This window comes from Embiotoca jacksoni, unplaced genomic scaffold, assembly GCF_022577435.1.
Source record: "Embiotoca jacksoni isolate LCO1_2020_lvr unplaced genomic scaffold, fEmbJac1.0.p SCAF_10, whole genome shotgun sequence".
In the NCBI taxonomy this organism is placed as follows: Eukaryota; Metazoa; Chordata; class Actinopteri; family Embiotocidae; genus Embiotoca; species Embiotoca jacksoni.
Window position 1 is genome coordinate 11,089,365 of NW_027185230.1, and position 20,300 is coordinate 11,109,664.

General features: G+C 43.8%; 2 protein-coding genes across 3 annotated transcripts in view; both read left to right on the forward strand.

Annotated features, from left to right (window-relative positions):
* Positions 1-13,293, forward strand: part of zmiz2 (zinc finger, MIZ-type containing 2) — a 29,352-nt gene extending 16,059 nt beyond the window's left edge. Inside the window, 14 exon segments of the mRNA XM_069166346.1 lie at positions 72-284; positions 977-1,060; positions 1,151-1,328; positions 1,811-1,952; positions 2,816-2,894; positions 4,299-4,430; positions 4,551-4,656; positions 4,909-5,066; positions 5,155-5,222; positions 5,302-5,370; positions 5,729-5,970; positions 6,773-6,894; positions 10,530-10,745; positions 10,846-13,293. Coding sequence (XP_069022447.1) covers positions 72-284; positions 977-1,060; positions 1,151-1,328; positions 1,811-1,952; positions 2,816-2,894; positions 4,299-4,430; positions 4,551-4,656; positions 4,909-5,066; positions 5,155-5,222; positions 5,302-5,370; positions 5,729-5,970; positions 6,773-6,894; positions 10,530-10,745; positions 10,846-10,953 — 1,917 coding nt within the window. The 3' untranslated portion in view covers positions 10,954-13,293.
* Positions 13,294-14,423: 1,130 nt separating this feature from the next.
* On the forward strand, positions 14,424-17,395 carry ppiab (peptidylprolyl isomerase Ab (cyclophilin A)). Of its 2 annotated transcripts, XR_011179104.1 has the most exons (6): positions 14,424-14,563; positions 15,394-15,424; positions 16,469-16,557; positions 16,698-16,870; positions 16,989-17,192; positions 17,333-17,395. XR_011179104.1 is itself a non-coding variant. In XM_069166444.1 (5 exons), exons 1-5 carry the CDS (start codon positions 14,495-14,497, stop codon positions 17,122-17,124), a joined length of 498 nt encoding a protein of 165 aa, XP_069022545.1. In that variant the 5' UTR covers positions 14,424-14,494; the 3' UTR covers positions 17,125-17,395. The 2 variants fall into 2 exon arrangements, 1 of the variants encoding a protein (XP_069022545.1); XM_069166444.1 differs by having other exon boundaries at positions 16,989-17,395.
* Positions 17,396-20,300: the final 2,905 nt, after the last annotated feature.

The following is a 20,300-nucleotide window of genomic DNA, read 5'->3' on the forward strand; positions in this document are numbered from 1 at the left end:
TTATCAATCCATAAAAAAAAATTCCGCCCCGGACTTTTTCTTATCCCGTTCGAACGTCACGTGTCTTCCAGGGTTTTCCAGGGCAGCAGTACAACTCCGGCGGGATGTCGGGGTACCCAAGCCAGCCCCTGCAGTACCCCTCCGGTCCGCAGCAGAGATGCCCCCCCTCACCCTCCTACCCCCCCAGCCGGATGCCTCACATGGGACAGTACGCTTCTGGATCACACAACCCGGCACAGTTCCCCCCCGGAGGCGGGCAGCCGAACCCTCCGCAGTACTACAAGGTGATCAGATCCACCGCATCCGTTTCATAAGAAGCTCTTATTTAAGTGAACAGAGTCAACTTTTCAAAATAAAAGTTGGGACCGTTGGATATTTATAAGCAGAAACCAGAAGAAATAACTTTAGCAGTAGTAAGACAATAAACATTACTTAAGAAAAGCAAGTGGAAGTGATTGAGGTTATTTTTATTGTTTCGATTGAACTGAATGAGCTAATAGGAAGAGATTTAGAATTTAAATGATTTGTCAATTAATGAAATAGTCGAGAGAAAAATTCATCGGCAAATAGGAAGGATATTTGGATGTAATTTTTTCAAGCAAAAAGCCAAATATTCTCCAGTTGCAGCTTCTCACATCTAAAGATTTTTGGCTTTCATCCATCTAATATGACATTTTAAAGCAAATTTTCTGGTTTTTAGAAAGTTGGTTGGACAAAACGGATCATTTGAAGACGCCACCTTATGTTTTCTGACATTAAAAAAAAAAAAAAAATTAATCCATAATGAAGCGAGTCATTATTTGCAGCAGTTTTCCTGTTGATATTTTGACATTTGATAGAATTATTAATAGGAAATGAAAGTAATCTGGGGAAAAAACATTTCATCCACCGCTGCTGAAGTTTTTTTTTTTTTTTTTAATTAATTTTTTTGATGGCTAACTATCTGAGTGTTCTGTTTCCTGTCTGTGGTCTCCAGTCGGAGCCTTTCAACGGTCAGGGCAGCCTGCCGTCTGCGGGAGCTGGAGGATACAACGCCTTCACGCAGGCCGCAGTCAACGGGGTAAGTGGCGTCTGCTCTTCCGCCGAAACGCCGAAACACACCGTAATATGCGAGAGTGATGAAGAGAGTTTCCTCGTCCTCGCCTCTCAGCCAGGTCGGGGCGGAGTGATGCCCGGGTACCCCAGCTCGCCGATGGGAGGCAACCCCACCCCTCCGATGACGCCCGGGACCTCCATACCTCCCTACCTGTCCCCGGGCCAGGACACCAAACCGCCCTACCTCCCACCGGACACCAAACCCAGCATCAACACGCAGCCGCCGCCCACAGGTGAGAGGCAACGCTTGCACGTCGGAGAGCAGACTAACTTTTATTTATACAATCGATCAGCGAGACTTTAGTGAGTTAGAATACAGATTCAACAGTAAAAGAGAAGTTGCGTTGGAGAACCACTGTTGCCATGGCGCCACAGTTCAGGTGGTTCGCACTCTCTGGGTTTCAAAAGACGCGGTAACGGACAGGTAACTGAAACAAACTGACAAAGAGGGAAGAAGAGAGAAGAGCACGCAGACTAAATACAGCAGGGAGGGAAGGACAACGAGGGACAGCTGAAACAAAGTCCGGAATCTGCTTTGCCAAAAGTTTTTTTTTTTTTTTTTTTTTTTTCTTTACAAAGTACACAAAAGAAGATACTATCTCTGAGGCGGGACCCGGAAAGATAAGATCTTGACCACATTATGACATTAAGAGCTTTTATTGAGGACGTGTTTCGTGCACCAGTTAAGGTCTCACCCCGTTGGTCTCCGTTGAAGGTAACCCCAGTGACGACCTGCGTCTGACCTTCCCGGTGCGAGACGGTGTGGTGTTGGAGCCGTTCAGACTGGAGCACAACCTGGCCGTCAGTAACCACGCCTTCCAGCTGCGGGACTCCGTCTACAAAACGCTCATGTTGAGGTAGGAGCGCCGACTCTCCGGTCACACGTCTGCAGCAGCAGAAACACGAGGGCTGTAACTTTTTTTTCCCAAACGTCACATCCGAAACGGACGTCGAATGACGCGAGAGTCGTTCGAATTCATTCAAAACCCCCACCTTCGTCTGATCGACAACTGATGATCGTTTCGGGTCAAACGGGACCACAATAGGTCAATCTGTAGGTGATCTGTTAGAGCGCCCTCTGCTGGATGAGAAGGAAAACTACTTCAAACAGCCTGCTACACGTATAGAGTGTAAATGTTGAAATCGTAGGGTGTCATTAGAGTTCGAATGTTGGGATTCCGAATAAAGAGTGACACCCTTAACACACACACACACGCAGAAAGAGGGACCACTTGCGCCTTTAACTTGGGTTCAACGAACGCCATCCAGCTTCTAAAACCGTCTCCTTGTACTTATCTGAAGGGAAGCATGTGTTTAGCTTTATCTTTGAGATGACGGTCCAACATCAACCTCACTTCGTCTGGTCACCAACTATTGATTGGTGGATGCGGTGGTAGACTGATGATCCGCAGAATTTGACTGCGCTTTTATTTTGAAGGAATTCCACTCAAGACTTTTTTCTTCATCTCTGCATGTTTCCTCTGTTGGAGAAACGCATGAATGAGCAGATGTGCGGGTGTTCCTAATAAAGTGAGTGTGTGTGTGCGTGCACATTCGAGACCCTTTTAAAGAGGAGAGAGGTTCAGTGCCGTGAAGGTAAACAGCAGTCGTCTCCGTCTGAACGATTTCAAAACACCCCCTGAGGGAGAACAAACAGGAACGTTGGGTAACCCCACCCAGTGTCTCCCCCCTCTCAGCTGTGCTGTGTCTCCCCCTGCAGGCCGGATCTGGAGCTGCAGTTCAAGTGTTACCACCACGAGGACCGACAGATGAACACCAACTGGCCGGCATCTGTGCAGGTAGACGTCCTTTTGTTTGTCTTTGTGATGCTGTTGCTCATTTAAAGTTTTTTTTTTTTTTTTACCTGCATTTATTCACTACTGCGTCTTTTAAAATGTGTTTTGTTTTATTCTTTATTATAACTTTATTTCATTTTATGAATGTGTTTATTTGAACTGTTCTTGTGCATTTTATTTTTTGCTGTAAAATACCTTGAGTTGCATATCTTGTATGAAAGGTGCTGTACAAATATATTATCATTATTATTATATTTAATTTTATTATTATCTCTTTTTTAATATTATATTATTATTATTCTCAGCCTCATCGAAAATGTCGTCACTTCTTTTCACCTACGAACTTTCACATAGCTGCAGTCAGCGGTAGAAGTATTCAGGTTGTTTACTGAAGTAAAAGTACTAATACACACTATGAAAATACTCCAGTACTAGTACAAGTTCTGCACCCAAAACTTTACTCCAGTAAAAGTCTAAAGGTACTAGCAGCAAATATGAAAAGCAAATGTGAATACTGTCAATGTTTTATTATATATGATGTTTTTAATTGAATATTGCTGCTGCTTTAATGTGATTTAAATTTACTGCTGAAATTATTCAAAATTATTTGAACTACTTTATGTCCTGTTGGTTAATTTGGTCTCCAGTGTTTTCTATAAGATCATCATGTTTGTATAGTTTCTGTCCCCCCCCCCCCCAAAAAAAGGGAATGTTCCAGTGAATCCAAGTTGTTTTTTTAAACACTTTATTTAGATTAAAACGTAGAAAAATGTGATTCTCCAGTTTATCTGAAAAAAATCAACAACAACAAAAAAAGTGATTCTCCAGGTTATCTGAAAAATGACCAAATTTGTTGATCCATTTGGACTGTAATGGCAGGAGTGCACGAGGATAAAAGGGTACTCCGAGGTCTGTAAGACAGGATGGAGGTTATTCATTAAGTGCTTTGTATGTAAGAGGACTTCCTGATATTACAGGAAGTCGATGAAGAGAAGCTAAAACGGGAGGAACATGATCCGTCTTGTAATATCCAGTCAGTTTTAATGGATTATTCTGTGAAATATTGATGACGGGAGAGAGCGTGTCGAGTGTCGTCCTCCTCCTCCTCCTCTTCCTCCTCCTCCTCCTCCTCCTCCTCCGTGCATCCAAAACAAAAGTGCTCCATTGTGAAGTCATCGGTCAGTTTGGCGCACATTTGAACCGTTTTAAAAGACGCTCAAGGAGCTCTGATGTGCTTTTATTTTGTAAAAATCCTGGCTGCTGAATTTCGTACTAATTCTAGATTTACACATTTTTAAAAAAAAATTTTTTTTGGCAACAATAAAGTGAAAAGAAATGAATATAAAACTTCAGATCGTTGATTTTACGCATCTGTTTATTGTGTGTGTGTGTGTGTGTGTGTATCAGGTCAGTGTGAACGCCACCCCTCTCTCCATCGAACGAGGCGACAACAAAACCTCCCACAAGCCCCTGTACCTGAAGCAGGTGTGTCAGCCGGGACGTAACACGGTGCAGATCACCGTGACGGCGTGCTGCTGCGTGAGTCCCCTCGCTCGCCGCATTCAAACAAACGCACAGTGACGTGTTTTTTTTTTTTTTTTTTCTTTCCTGCGTTTAATGCCTTGAAGTTTCTCCATCCCGCCTCTTCTTCGTCCTCAGTCGCACCTGTTCGTGCTGCAGCTGGTCCACCGGCCGTCCGTCAGGTCCGTCCTGCAGGGTCTGATGAAGAAGAGGCTGCTGCCGGCCGAGCACTGCATCACAAAGAGTGAGTCAACCCGTCGCTTGTGCGGAACGATAACGCTTTAGTGATCAGTCCGTCCCGAGAAACATCGCGGACCTTCGGATCGCAATGATTAACGCAAATTCAGGCAAATGTTTGCAGAGGCTTCCGAATTTGCAAGATTGCTGATATTTTCCCTCCAAAAAAATGTCGTTCTGAGGTCACTGACGTCGTCATCTTTTCCTTTTTTTTTTTTTTTTTTTTTTTTTTTTTGTTTGTATCACCTTCTCGTTTCAGTAAAGAGAAACTTCAGCAGCGGGACGATTCCCGGGACCCCCGGTCTGAACGGAGAGGACGGCGTGGAGCAGACGGCCATCAAAGTCTCTCTCAAGTGTCCGATCACCTTCAGACGAATCCAGCTGCCGGCCCGAGGCCACGACTGCCGGCACATACAGGTACTGTCCTGCTGACACACACATACACACACACACACACACACACAAATACACCAGCCGTCTCACGAGGACGTCTTTTATCCCGCAGTGCTTCGACCTGGAGTCCTACCTGCAGCTGAACTGTGAGCGAGGGACCTGGAGGTGTCCGGTGTGCAAGTACGTCCAGCAACGAGGTTCCTCTGCAGCGCTCAGACCTGCGGTCCGCTCTGACCCGCTTTCGTCTCTCTGTTCACAGTAAAACGGCTCTGCTGGAGGGGCTGGAGGTCGACCAGTACATGCTCGGCATCCTCGTCTACATCCAGAAGTAAGTGATTCTCCCCACAATCGTCACGGCAACCAGCACATCAACTCTGTCCTCCAGTCTTTTCAGAAACTATTTTTTTTTTGGATTAAACGTGAAACAAAATGGCCTACATCAGGTCAAGCCCCATGTTGTAATAATACAACAAAAATAACGTAATGGATCAAATTAGTGTCACGGGGAAGTGGACTCTCTGCTGGTGAAATTATCCATAATTTATCGAGACACGGAGGAAGTTTTGACTCCATGTTCACTGGACAACACAGGAAATTAGAAATAGATGCTGAATGTAATTAAATAAAAACTCCCACAATCTTTGTATCTCACTCGCACACCCCGTCTCTTCGCTTGCTTCCCTCAGCTCGGACTACGAGGAGATCACCATCGACCCGGTGTGCGGCTGGCGGCCGGTGCCCGTCAAACCCGACCTCCACATAAAGGAGGAGCCCGACGGCCCGGTGCTGAAGCGCTGCCGCACCGTCAGTCCGAGTCACATGGTGCTGCCCAACGTGATGGAGATGATCGCCGCTCTGGGCCCGGCGTCGTCGCCCTACCACAGTCTGACAGCAGGGGGCAGGAACACCCCCGACTACAGCAGGCCAGGTGGGTGGAGGAGGAGGGATGAACAACGCTGTCTGAACGCGGCCTTTTTACGTCTTCGGTAGCAAAGAAAACACCAAACCCTCAATGTCGGAGGTTTAAATTAGGCATGGGTCATCATTTTTTGATTTCGGAGACATCAGACAGTCATACAAAATTCAAAGAGTTTATGTGACTGTCGTCTCGTCTTAGGAAATCCACTTTCCTTGTTTTTGCCAGCGCCTGCTGTAATGCGATACCACCACCAGAAGGGGGCAGTAATGCACCTAAAAGCTGTTTGTCAAACGACAAAAGTTTCCTGAGTTATGTAGTTGTAATTTAAAAAAAAAAAAAAAGCATCACCTGCCAGAAATCAACTTGTTTTCATGCGTTCAACAGCTTCCTCAGAAACCGTAATTTAAAAATGATTTTTGCCCTCCTCTTTTGTTATGTAGCCAAGATGGCGACCGTTAAGTAAGAAACGTTTCCAGCGTTTCACACACGTTTTGAGTGCATCATCCAGGTACTTTTGTTACTGCACGTTTCCAAACTTTGACAGTGTCGGTGCACTCAAAATGAGAATCTTTGAATAACAGTCAAATCGTTTTTTTTCTTTAAATTTCCATCCTTTATTTAAATAAGAATTAAATTCCCCCTTTAGGAGGTTCTAATCATGCTAATCTGGAGCTCCTGATTCAGATTTTATTGGTTATTGGAAGCCTCCACTCTGTCCCCGCCCGGCCCGCTGCGCCACAACGCAAAACAAACGGACCCCTTCTTTTCTGCTCGCTGACGTCTGCTCTGTTCTGGTGGTTTTTTTTCGCAGGGAGTCAGGGATTCTCCGGCCAGACGGGATTCACCGACTTCCCCAACACTCCCGGGACCCCGACGCTCGGCGAGTACGCCTCCTCCGGAGCTCCGCCCCCCCTCCCCTACCAGTCTGACCAGGTTAGATCCCCCCCCCCCCCTCCTCCTGTTACATAAAACCCTCAGTGACGAGGATCGGGCCGTCTCCTCACCGTTCACATCACTCGGGACATTTTTGTGAACGGTTGAGTAGCCATGAATGACAGCCGGAGTATAAATACACCAGAGCCGGGAGGCACCGGGCTGCTTTCACATAGAGGCCCAGTGTTCACAGTGTGTGTTATGTAACCCAAACACCAGCTGATCACCATCAACACACACACACACACACACACACACACACACACACACACACACACACACACACACAGTCCTGCTGCCACAAATACTCATTAGTCAGTCCCACCATGCGATCGCAATAATGAATGCAGATTCAAGCAATCTCAGTAATATATGCAAAAATTCTCGTAGTTATTCTGCAAGATGTCGTCAACAGAAGCTCGGCTGAAATTATAAAGTCGGCTTTTCGAAGGAAAACTTGCCTTATTCAGAAAAACAATTCTTCATTTACAATCGGCACGTCTCCGTAGAAAATATTAGAGCTAAAATATTTCTGTGATGTGTATTATGATTGTTATTAAAAGAAATTATTACATGTTTATTCCTCTATCAGGAATTTTTAGCAATTTTTTTTTTTTTATTTTTTTTTTATTAGGAATTCCCGCAACTTTATGGCAAAACAAATATTTCCTCCTGTTTTTATTTTATTTAAAAACTGCAGTAAAGCGGCTGTTTAAATTTTAGAAAAACTCTAAATATTTTATTTGTAACATTTTAGCTGCCGAGAGTCGTGTTAGTATCCTAATGTTAACCATTACGGCTGCAGCTAACGACAGCATCATTTCCGCGGATCAATTTCGCCATCAGCTGATTAATAATCTAGTCTATGAAATGTAAAAAAAAATATGACAAAATTGCATTGTCTACAGTGTGACAGTCCAAACCCTGAAGATATTGTTGGCAAGTATGACAAGTGTCTGTAAAGCCTTAAAAAAAGAAAAGAAAAAGGCCTTTAATGTTTATATTTTCCACTTAAATCATCTTTCAAAGGTCTGAAAAATGCTAAAGACAAAGGAGCTGAAATATGTGTGGCTTACTTTGCATTTTAAAATAGAATTATTATGAAAATGTTTGTAAGATTGTTTTTATTTTGAATAAATAAATCTGGAACATTTTGTTAAGGACATTGAAATTTATCATTTTAGTAGAGTATCTGATTTTTTTTTTTTTTTTTTTGAGGTGAAATCTCATTAGAGTTGTCTTCATGAAGTCTTAAATGTAACATCCTGAAACCCGCAGACAGCCTGCGCAAAGAAACTCAGCAACACCATGAATTATTAATCAACCAATGGATTATTCAGCTGATTCCTACTTAGCATTTAGCTCAAAATAGCACGGCGGTGTTTAAATGCAGCGTCACGGATCCAATACCTCGGCTGAACCGGCCTCTGATCTCACTCGGCAGAAAGGACTTAAGTCTGAATCATGCAGCACTGACTGTCGCTTCCTTCTGTCTTCCGTCGGCTCAGTGAAGAGCCTTTAACCTGAGCTGAAGTAGACAGCAGCGACCGAGGAGATATCTTCTCTCGCGCTCGGTCCTAAACCTCTGAACCACATTCCACCTGTCGCGCACAGCTGCTCGGGCTGTTTTGCAGAGAACCCGCGAAGTGTCCGTCACGCGCTTCTGCTGCTCGGGCCTCTTCAGGGAAACGCCACGCCGCTGCCGCCTCCCCGCAGAGAGTTATCTAGCGCTTGAGGTTGATGTGGAGCGAAGAAGTCCTGAAGCTCTTCTAAAAAAATAAATAAAAAAATAACCCGGATAAGATTACAAGATGTGTGCTTTGTCTTTCGAGATGGTAACAACGTCGGATTAAATCAAAAGTGCCACGAATGCCATTTTGTTGACCCGATCGGGGTTTAACGCTCGCGCGCGAGGTGCCGTGTCGCCGGGGAGGAGGGCGAAGGAGTGCTCGGTCATAAGACGAAACGCAGAGCAAGACAGAAGAGGCAAGACGCAAGTCAAAACGCAAGACGTAAGACGCGACGAGACGCAAGTCAAAACGCGAGACGTAAGACACGACGAGACGCAAGTCAAGGCGTAAGACGCGACAAGACGCAAGTCAAAACGCAAGACGTAAGACACGACGAGACGCAAGTCAAGGCGTAGGACGCGACGAGACGCAAGTCGAGACGTAGGACGCGACGAGACGCAAGTCAAAACGCAAGACGTAAGACACGACGAGACGCAAGTCAAAACACGAGACGTAAGACACGACGAGACGCAAGTCAAGACGTAAGACACGACGAGATGCAAGTCAAAACTCAAGACGTAAGACACGACGAGACGCAAGTCAAAACGCAAGACGTAAGACACGACGAGACGCAAGTCAAAACGCAAGACGTAAGACACGACGAGACGCAAGTCAAAAAGCAAGACGTAAGACACGACGAGACGCAAGTCAAAACGCAAGAAGTAAGACACGACAAGACGCAAATCAAGACGTAAGACACGACTAGACGCAAGTCAAAACGCAAGACGTAAGACATGACGAGACGCACGTCAAAACGCAAGACATAAGACACGAAAAGACACAAGTCAAAACAAAAGATACAAGGCAAGATGCGAGACGAGACAAGACGCAAGACAAAAGGCAAGATCCAAGACGCAAAATGCAAGACACAAGACAAAAGGCAAGACGGAAAACAGAAGATACAAGGCAAGACACGAGGCGAGACAAGACGCAAGACAAAAGGCAAGAGGCAAGACAAAAGAGACGCAAGTCGAGACACAAGATACAAGACAAGACTCGAGACAAAAGGCAAGAAGCAAGACGAGACACAAGACGATACACGAGACAAAAGACAAGACGCAAGACAAGATGCAAAACAAAAGACAAGACGCAAGGCAAAAGACAAGATGCAAGACAAAAGACAAGGCGCAAGGCAAGATGAGTCAAGACAAAAGGCAAGAAGCAAGACAAAGGGCAAGACGAGACAAGACGATACACAAGACAAAAGGCAAGATGCAAGACAAAAGACAAGACGCAAGGCGAGACAAGACGCAAGACGAGACACAAGACAAAAGGCAAGACGAGACACAAGACAAAAGGCAAGATGCAAGACGCAAGGCGAGACGCAAGACGAGACACAAGACAAAAGGCAAGATGCAAGACAAGACAACGCAAAGGGCGAGACGCAAGACACAAGACAAGACAAAAGACGAGACAAAAGACAAAAGGCAAGATGCAAGACACAAAGCAAGACAAAGGGTAAGACGCAAGGCAAGACGCAAGGCAAGACGCAAGACACAAGGAAGACGTAAGATGCAAGGCACAAGACACAAGGCAAGACAAAGTAACTGTCCCACTTTCTCTTCACAATGTTTACAAATTTACGCCAGAGAGTAATTTCAGAGTCTTCCTATTGGTCGAAGTCTAAGACCGCGTCGTAGGAGGTGTCAAACCAGGCAGGTGAAAACACAAAAATGCTGACACGCTCGACTTTTCGTCGTCGTTCTCCAATTGTGTGACACTACGAGGCCCATTTGTCGTCCCCGATGTTTATAATCAGGTCCGACGCCGATGTGTAGTCTGATTCCCGGAGTAAAATAAAAACCCTCTCCTCGTTTCTGTGTCCGGTTTTCTCTCTGCCGTCAGGTGGCTCACTCTGGACGAATCGAACACTCCCACAGCCTCCTGCAGCAGCACGCCTCGGGAGTTCACGCTAACCAGAGCCTCGGCGACGCCGGCAGCCCGCTGCCGCCGCGCAGCGCCGCCGCCGCTGCCCAGAATTCCCGGCTGCAGAGCGAAGGCTCCTTCGGTCTGGGAGGCCCGGGAGCACCCGGAGGAGAGGGAGCCGACCACGCGCTAGATGTGAGTGGGGGAAACTGTCGATCGCACGTTCAGTTAATACTTAATCACTCTTTTGAATTTCTTTCTTTTTTTTTTTCCTCCTTCTCCGTGTGTCCTCCAGCTTCTCCCTGAGCTGACCAACCCGGACGAGCTGCTGTCCTACCTGGGCCCCCCCGACCTCCCCAACAACAGCAGCGACGACCTTCTGTCCCTGTTCGAGAACAACTGATGCGACGTTGGCGCCCGGTCGTCTTTCGGTCCGGCTTCCGTTCGCCGACCGAAGACGGCACCGGTTCTGTCTGCACCCACCATCTGTGTGTGTGTGTGTGGGAGTGTGTGTGTGTGTGTGTGTGTGTGTGTGTGTACGTGTGGGAATGTGTGATGGTGTTTTTGTGTATCTATTGTCTTTCTGAAGTGTCCTGCTGTCCTTTTCCAAAATCCTGTCAGTGCAGCGTAGAAGGAACACTGACGGCGGTGAGTATGAAGAATAAAACAGGCACCGAGTCCGCAGACCAGCATTTTAAAACCAGAGCACAAATCACAGGCCGGACCGTTTGTACTTCAAGATTTTTTTTTTTTTTTTATAAGCGGAGGATAATGGAAGTTAATGGACACATTAGTACAGCAGCCTCCAAACTCCTACATCGACAAGGACGCGCTCTTCCTTCGCTGTGACTGCTGCATGTTGTCAGCAGAGTCCGAGATTTTACCGAAACGTTTTAAAAAGTATTTTTCTTAAAGCAGCAGCAGCTCCATCATTCCAGACTTCTGCTGGGAATCCAGACCGTGTTTAAAAAAAAAAAAATACAAAAAAAAAAAAAAAAAATTCCAGCGGAGATCCCAAAGTTTCCAAAGACGCCAAATACGTCCGGCTGAATGTTGGTGAAATTTATATAAAATGAGGCACAAGACATTTAAAAAAAAAAAAAAAAATTTGTTTAATGGCGGAAAAAAAAAAAAAAAAAAACGCCACCGAGTGTTGGGTTTGAATTCTGAAAAGACAGCGGGTCTCGTGCAAGAAGGTTTTCGTCAGATTCTGTGAAGTTTTTTTTTCTTTTCAAGTTGGCAAAAATCTTTTAAACACACAAACAGCGGCTCACGTTGAATAACGACACCCCCCCCGCCCATTCAATGTGGACATTTAAAAAAAAAAAAATTTAATAATACTGTATCGTTTGGATTTATTTAAAAAAAAAATATATATATATAAATAACCATCACTTGAGCCTATCCCAGCTCACTTTGGGCCAAACACGCGAACTCTGCACGGAAAAGCCCTGGATTGAACCCAGAACCTTTTGGCTGGGAGGCGACAGTTTTTTTTTTTTTGTTAATATCATCGAGGAACTGCGGTTTCCTTCTCGGGAAAGAAACAAAATACGAACATACTCGGAACTGAAGTTATGTCCAGTAACTGCAATTTCTTTACTTAGTTCCTATGTTGTTGTTGTTTTTTTTTTGTTGTTTTTTGTCATTGTGGAAATTGCTGAAAGCGACAAATAACAATCTCTTCGTACAGCTGCTTCTCGCACGAGACCCGATTATCTGTCAGCGGGATAGATTCATTGTTGGTTTTGGTCATTTAATGGGAATTATTGACGATTAAAAAAAAAAAAAAATACATACATACAATATCGCGATGCTTTTCCTTGAATACGTGCTGAGGATGATGCGAGACGAAGCCGTAAAAGAAAAGAGAAGTCTTTCGGCCCCTGAAGGCACGGCCCACATGTACAGTAGACATTTTTAATACGCGAGCGCTGAGGTTCATTGAATTCCCCCCACCCCCTCCCCTCCCCGACACCCTTCAGCACTGTGAAATATACGAAACCCCCCCCCCCCACACACACACACACCCGCCCGTCCCTCCTTCGTCGGCTCACCCTCCTCGGTGGGAGGGGTTTCGAGCATTCTGTAAATGAGCTGTGTGTCGTGGCATTTTCTGCCATTCGAAAGCTATTTGTATGTTTTTCAATGGTTTGACATGTATAACCCATCATGACGCGGGTTTGTGTACTGTATAATCAGCTGTTTTCATTAGAGAACGTGTGTGTATCAAACGAATTGTTAACCATGGTCATTTTAATGTTATTAGTTGGATAATGGATCATCGCTGGCACTGTATACATACTGTATGTTAGAAAACTATAAAGCAATTGTAAAAACTTCGAGGTCATACGTACATACGGTCAGCTGACGTCGAGTGATGCAGTTAAAGATGAAATTATTCTTAATACCACTTTTTAAAGGCTGACGTTTTTTTCTATGAAGGATTTGCGGTCCGACGAGGCGTCGACACGGCAACAGCACGTCATGCTCTTTGCCAATTTGAGCAACACAATAATGTTATATTTGGAAAATTATGGACTATTTAACTGCAAATTTGCTAGGAAAAAAAAAAAAAAAAGATGTTTTTTAATATGTAAACTATTCCACATATTTTGTAAAACATTGTAATTGACATTATTTTCTATTTATTTTTTAATCATAACCATCATTGTACCTACAGTTACTTTGTCCCCTTCCTGGAACTCTGAATCAGAATTAAAAATCACTTTATTTGACAAAATGAGTTTTGTTTTGGACATAGAAGCAATGAGTTGTGAAATGTTTTGATTTCTGTGGGCAACTGACATTTAATCTCGCCTGAATGTTCAATGTAGAAATGTCAAATTCCACTGAATTTACACCATGAAAATGATTTCACTTTTAAACCATCTGTTCGGGGCCACATTTAACGATTACTATCATCAACGATGTCTTAAGTGAGGCTACTTTATTTTGTGACCCGGTCGAGGGGTCTGAAGGTTCGAATCCAAGCCAGCTACCGGAAGCAGCTCCAACAGTTAATTCTAACGAATGATTATTTCTATTTATTTTAACTGTGTAATAATCACTTTCATCTATTTAATCTATTGTTGGTTGCTTTTTTTTTTTTTTTTTTAAACTTACTTTATTCATCAGTATTAGCTCTTTTATCGGTTTATTATGTTCAGCTAGCTTTTTATTCATTTCTGTTTCATGTTCATCTATAACCTAAAGCCAACTATTTCAACCAGCTGTATGATTATAGGAAACTAATTCTTTATTTATCCATCCTTTATTTGCTACTTTTAGCTAATTATTTTTAGGTTTTTTTTTTTTTTTTTTTTTTTTTTTTTAATTATTAAACTCTTGATCAATTATTTCTATTTCACATGTATATATTTTGCTTTGAGCTTAACTATTTCAACTAGTTAGCTGTGATTTGAGCTAACTTGCCTAAATATGATTGTTTTTAACTCATGTTTATTATTATGATCGGCTGCTATAACTATTTATTCATTACTTCGAGCTAATGACTTCAAATAATCGTTGAGCTTACAGTAATGAGAAGAAGAACACAAAAGATGGATTTATTTTCTAATTAAATCCCACGGTGTTTTGTTTGTTTGTTTGTTTGTTTTAATTGATCATTAGCTCGATCTTCCCTCGTGCCTCCAGGAAACAAAGCTTCGGGAATCACTGATGTCACTGCTGCGGGGTTGCCGTGGAGACGCACCATCAGACCCGCGGCTCGTCAAAGTTAACCCCCACCCACCTCGATCCCTATTGGTCCGCTACGGAGCCGCTCAGAAGCACCGGGGCTTGCGATTGGCTCGACAGCGGGCGTTACGTCACCGCTGGCGGGCTCGCTATATAAACGGACCCAAATACACGAAGCGCAGCTGATGCGTCGTTAGGAATCAATTCAAGTGCAGTTTGCTACCAGCGCGAGCGCGTTTGTGAACATGGGAAACCCCAGAGTTTTCTTCGACATCACTATCGATGGCGCCAACGCCGGCAAGATTATAATGGAGGTAAGATAATATCCGCTTGTTATCACTCCGGTTTATTTCCTCTACATTCAGGTTAACGTTTAAAATCAGCCCTTCCGCGTCCGTTTGTGCGGTTTCTATCGAGCACGCAGCTCTGACATGTTGCAGTGCGTCAACTTCTCTCATGCAGCTTTTCTTTTTTTTTTGGCTTCCATTTTGGCTCATTTCTCATTTCTAAATCTGTCCTTTTTTTTTCTTTCTTTTTTTAAAAATCTTAATATAGTTAATAGTAATTGCATATATGAAGATGGTGGTAAATAAATAGATAAAGGCGACTAGCTGCTCATGTTGTGAGCTGGAAACGCCCATCAGCAGCAGCAGCAGAGGAACCAGTTTTACTGTGTTGTAAATCACTGGAGGTTCAGCTTCACATTTCTGCTCAGATCAACTCCAGTCGAAATGATTTGTCAATTCATTGATAAGTGAGCAAAGAAAATTATTTTCATCCTTTTTTTTTTAGAGTCACATTTCAATAATAATATGTTTTCAGCTGTTCATTGTTTTTTTTTTTAATCAGCATTTGTGACACTAAACTTAATATGTTTTGATTTTGGGTTGGTGATAAAACAACACATTTTAAATCGATCTTATTTGATCGTATTTTTTTTTTTTTTTTTTTTTTTTTTAAATCTCACGTTTTATTAATAGATTAGCTGAACAAGTGACCCTGATATTGATCAATATTGAAAGAAGTTGCAATCGTAAACAAAATCTGGCAGTTTTAAGGCTTTTGTGTTGTCAGTGCCGCCCTCCTCTGTGCAGCTTCCCTTTCACTAACTGAACTCTATGTTTTTCTTTTTTTTTTTTGGCAGCTCCGGGCTGACGTGGTCCCGAAGACTGCAGGTAGGTGAGCTGAAGCGGAGCTGTTGGCTGCACGGGGCCTTCGATTCTGTTGGGGTGGGAGTAGTATGCGCCCCCATTAATCCTCCGCAGTATTTATTCTAAATATGGGTCGAGGTTTATACAAAGCAGGGACGCAACACACCGATGGACAGAGTCTCCCAGTGTAAACACGTGATTCAAGGAGCTCTGAGGAGGAGAAAAACAAAGGAAAGGAACTCGTCACCAGCTCTCAACCGCCACGATGCTCGTAACCTGCATCCCTGCCTGACTGCCTCTGTCCCACATAATCCATTGTTAGTTATATGACCTATTTACAATCACTGGCTGCGGGATCAATAGCCCACATGCCTCTTTTTAGTGCGTGCAGTATTTTCCGCAGGCCATTTAGCCTGTCACATACTTGCTAAAGCCAGAGGTCAGAAGATGACCTGCGGCGCAGAGGCAGCGAGAGGTTCCCTGTGTAAAGCGTTAAATGTGCCTTTTTGTCTCGTCTGCAAGGAGAGAAGTTGGAAACTAAAACCTCAGCAGCGAGGGGCAGATTACTGAACGGAGCTACCGGGCATATGGCCAAGATGCAGAGAGACGAGACAGCAACCAGAAGGAGATGGAGAATTACTGCAGAGAGGCACAAAACAACCAGAAGCAGACGCAGAATGATTCAAAAGAGACACAAACCGACTCCAAATAGATGCAGAATGATTCAAAAGAAAGTTCAAATGACCACAAAGAGACAAAGAACTAATACACAAGATGCAAAACGACCACAAAGACTCTTAAAAACGACAGAAAACTACCACACAAGACATTTTAGGGACGACGAAGATATAAAAAAAAAACTAGAAGAGACAGAAAATGAAATTGCAAAACGGTCTGAAAGAGAATTGGAAATGACCATGAAGGCTTTTTCAGTCTGAGGGGTCCATTTACTCATAATAGATATACGGAGCAGTATGACGGATACAAGGGAGGCAGGAGGGAAACTTCTTTTTAGTCATTGCACGTATCTCTCAGGAAGTGACGCTGTCTTTTTATTTTATTTGACAGAAAATTTCCGCGCTCTGTGCACCGGGGAGAAAGGTTTCGGCTACAAAGGCTCCTCCTTCCACCGCGTCATCCCTAAGTTCATGTGCCAGGTACAGTGAAGGCAAGGAGTGTTTTCCTTGTTTACACCTCTCAGATTGATTTATGTATTTATGATTGCCACATGTATATTGAGGCTGTTGTTTTGGTGGGGCGTTTTTTTTTTAAATTTATTTATTTATTTGTTTGTCAGGGCGGAGACTTCACCAACCACAACGGAACCGGAGGCAAGTCCATCTACGGAGAGAAGTTTTCTGACGAGAACTTCCAGCTGAAGCACAAAGGGCTGGGGACGCTGTCGATGGCCAACGCCGGGCCCAACACCAACGGGTCGCAGTTCTTCATCTGCACCGCCAACACCGACTGGTGAGCTCGTCCCTAAACCCCCCCCCCCCCACACACACACACGCACACACACACACACACCTTGCCTCGAGGGGGGGGGGGGGGTCCTCCCGTACTAATCGCCCGCTCCGCTCCGCAGGCTGAACGGGAAGCACGTGGTGTTTGGCTCCGTCGTGGAGGGCGTTGACGTCGTCAAGACGATGGACAAGCACGGCACGAAGAGCGGCACTCCCAAAGCCAAGGTCGTCATCGCCGACTGCGGAGAGCTGAAGTAGCGCTCCGTCGGTTCGACCCGCTCGCCGGTCAGATTGGATCCTTCGTCCCCCACGGTTCAGCTTGAAATGTGCGTATCGGTAATAAGCCACCCAGCGACACCCCCCCTCCCCCCGCCCCCTCCCTCGCCCGCCCCCCCTTCCTTAAAATGTTCGTCTGCCGTGTTTATCTGTTCCGTAACATTTTGTACCTTCTAATTTGTCTTTTCAGGACCACGTTTGTCAACAAAATCTGAGTAAAATGACGGTGTAAATAAAATAACTTGAAAGCCTGGCTCTGTGTATGTCAGTGCGAGTGTGTCGGTGTAAATTTAAAAAACAAATTAGGGCTCAGTAAATACGATTTTTTTATTTTGTATTACAGTTCACACTATTGTACCACTAGAGGGAAATATAGGCCTTAATAGTATGCATTAAATCAGATAAAATACTGTTTTTCTTAACTTTTCCTTGTACTCTGGTTGCACTGGTGAGTTTATCATAAATTGAATCTAGAAAATGGAGATTACAGGAAAAATATTAACAATTAAGAGCAATATTAGATTTGTTTACTGACGTTTTCAGATGACTTTAAGGAGATTTTTGCGTCTTTACACCGAGAAGATTAGACGCTAAACCATCAGCATATCTGATGATATTTTATCAGTGTTGTTTGTGTGATAATTTGGAAGATGATCCTTATTATGAAGCCTTATGTATGATTTTGATATTGATCGCTTGGTGGTAAATTGATGAAAACCTGCCTCAGACATCACTGATAACGGTGTGTTAGCTAAAACATTTAGTGAATAAAATATGGACTACACTGACAAGTATGTTGAAATTTTTTAAAACAAAATCAGACCTCGGGCCTCATTTAGTGATTAAATTTAAAAAAAACATTAATGAAGTAAAAAAAAAAAAAGTTTGCGTTGCAATCGGATGACACAAAAAAGTCCAAAGAAAATCAAAACCATAAAAATACATCATCAGCTTTACAGCTGGTAAACTTTAAATGCTGATGAAAGTCATGTATACTGGAAAGGTCCGGAAAAGTCTAAATGGACTTCTGGGTGCTTTTCTGAAAGTCAAGAGCAAACTTTGAAATTGGAAATATCAGCTAATATGAAGACGAAATCCTTACAGACCTAAAAAGCAAAAAATAAATAACATTTATTATTTTATTAAAGTTGATAAAAACAGAGGATGATCATGTTATGCGTTTAGAAAGCACCAGAAGAGATACTAAATCGGACTTTAGTTGAGTCTGTTTCTAACGTCAAGGTTTTGTACAAAAGAACAAAAATGAAATTATTGCAAACAAGATTAATCACAGAAAAACAGCTGAGATTTTTTTTTTTTAATTTTATTTCTGATTGAGTACAGAATTTATCAAAACAATGCTCAGTGTTGTTCACAATAAAAAGATAACAGAAGAAAAGTCTAAAAACCAATTTGAAGTACGCAGATTAAGGCATCAACATCTCCTTTTGCCAGTTTCTCCTTCAGTGAACCTCAAAGAGAGTGATACAAAAATAAATCCAAAAGAATTCAAGTTTTCCTATAGAAAGGTCTCTGTAAGAAAACAAGGAGGTTTACGGGAATAGAAACGGGTATTCAAGACCGACGACCAATCACAGCACGATAAAACCACGAATACAAAACGCACAGATCCAATACAGCGAAGGTAAAGATGCTCAAACGCGGCCCGTCCACAAGCGACCCCATTAATTCTTTGTTTTTTTAAGTTCTTCCTCTGTGTTTTCACTGAGTAGTCTGAGGAAAGCTTCTTCAGAAAGGCAAGATTTTTTTTTTTTTTTTTGCTGTCAAACGGACATCATGATATGTAACTCTGTTTTCCCGACACAAAATGTCTCCAGAGAGGGCTTTCGGCCGGCTGATTCTGGTCTTCGGGAGGAACTTCGTACCTTTTAAAATTCAATATGTCGTACAAAATGTGGAAATTTTGATTATGTCGGGATGACGTAAAAGTTTTTTTTTTTTTTTTTTTAAATGTCGGGCATAGATTGTATAAAGATGGACGACGTGACAGCTCAGCCAGAAGCGAAGTCAAAATTCTCTTTGGCTGGATGCAGTAACGGTCATAGGCTCCGCCTCCCACCTACGTTTTAGCAGACATGACTTGGTATGTGAGTTTTGGGCGGGTCAGAAAGCTCCACCCCCTCCAACCCACAACCCCCCCCCCCCCCCCCCCACTGCGCACGCTGCCTCCAAATCGAACTCGTTACGTGAGGTAATGCTCGGCATCGACGTAGTTACGTCGCGAAAACACCGTTGCCGGGCAACAGCAACAAAGGGCGGCGTGTAGAAGCCAAAGAGGCGGACGACGCGGCAGCCCAGCTGTCGGGTATCGTAACGACGGAGGGACGAGGTGGAGCCACGGTGAACGTCGTATATTTTCCTCAAACGTGACAACGACAGAAATAAAAACCCCACGCGACAAAATCCTGAAATTCCTGATGTCCGAGGTCACGGAGAGACGCGAGAGAGCTCGTGTGGACTTTTGTCGTGAACGTGGTAGACGCGGCCCCGTTTGAAGGCAACAACAACAACAACAAAATAATCACCTGTGTAAGACCATATTTTGGCTTCCCTTCGGTTTCGGCGGAAAGAAGCTGTCGCGGGGTTCGTCCACCTTTATACACACACGAGTCTACGGTATCGAGACGCGGGAACCAGTTGAGGCCCGTCGGGTCGTCTCGTTGGTCCCCAACCGGCCAGCCAGCTAGCTATGCTGCAAATCGGCAGTCAGTTACCACGCGACGCTAACGTTGTCCCGTCACCTCGTAGTTGCGTCTAGATTGTTTGGCGCTCCGCCGCGATTCAAAACACACTTAATTGAGTGAAATACACTCGATCGCTCTCTTGCTTCGGGAGACGAGAAGATCAGTTCTCTGCGTCTGTTCATTTGGAGCTGGGAGGCAACTAGCTTAGCTTTAGCTTAGCTTTAGCTTAGCATTAACTTAGCTTTAGCTTAGCATTAGCTTAGCTTTAGCTTAGCCTTAGCTTAGCCTTAGCTTAGCCTTAGCTTAGCATTAGCTTAGCTTTAGCTTAGCTTTAGCTTAGCCTTAGCTTGGCGAAGCAGCGAGTCTGCCTTATTTCAAGTTTTAAAAAAAAAAACACTTCAAAAAGGAAATTCATTGACGTCACAACTACCCGAGTTCAGGATGATGAACTGT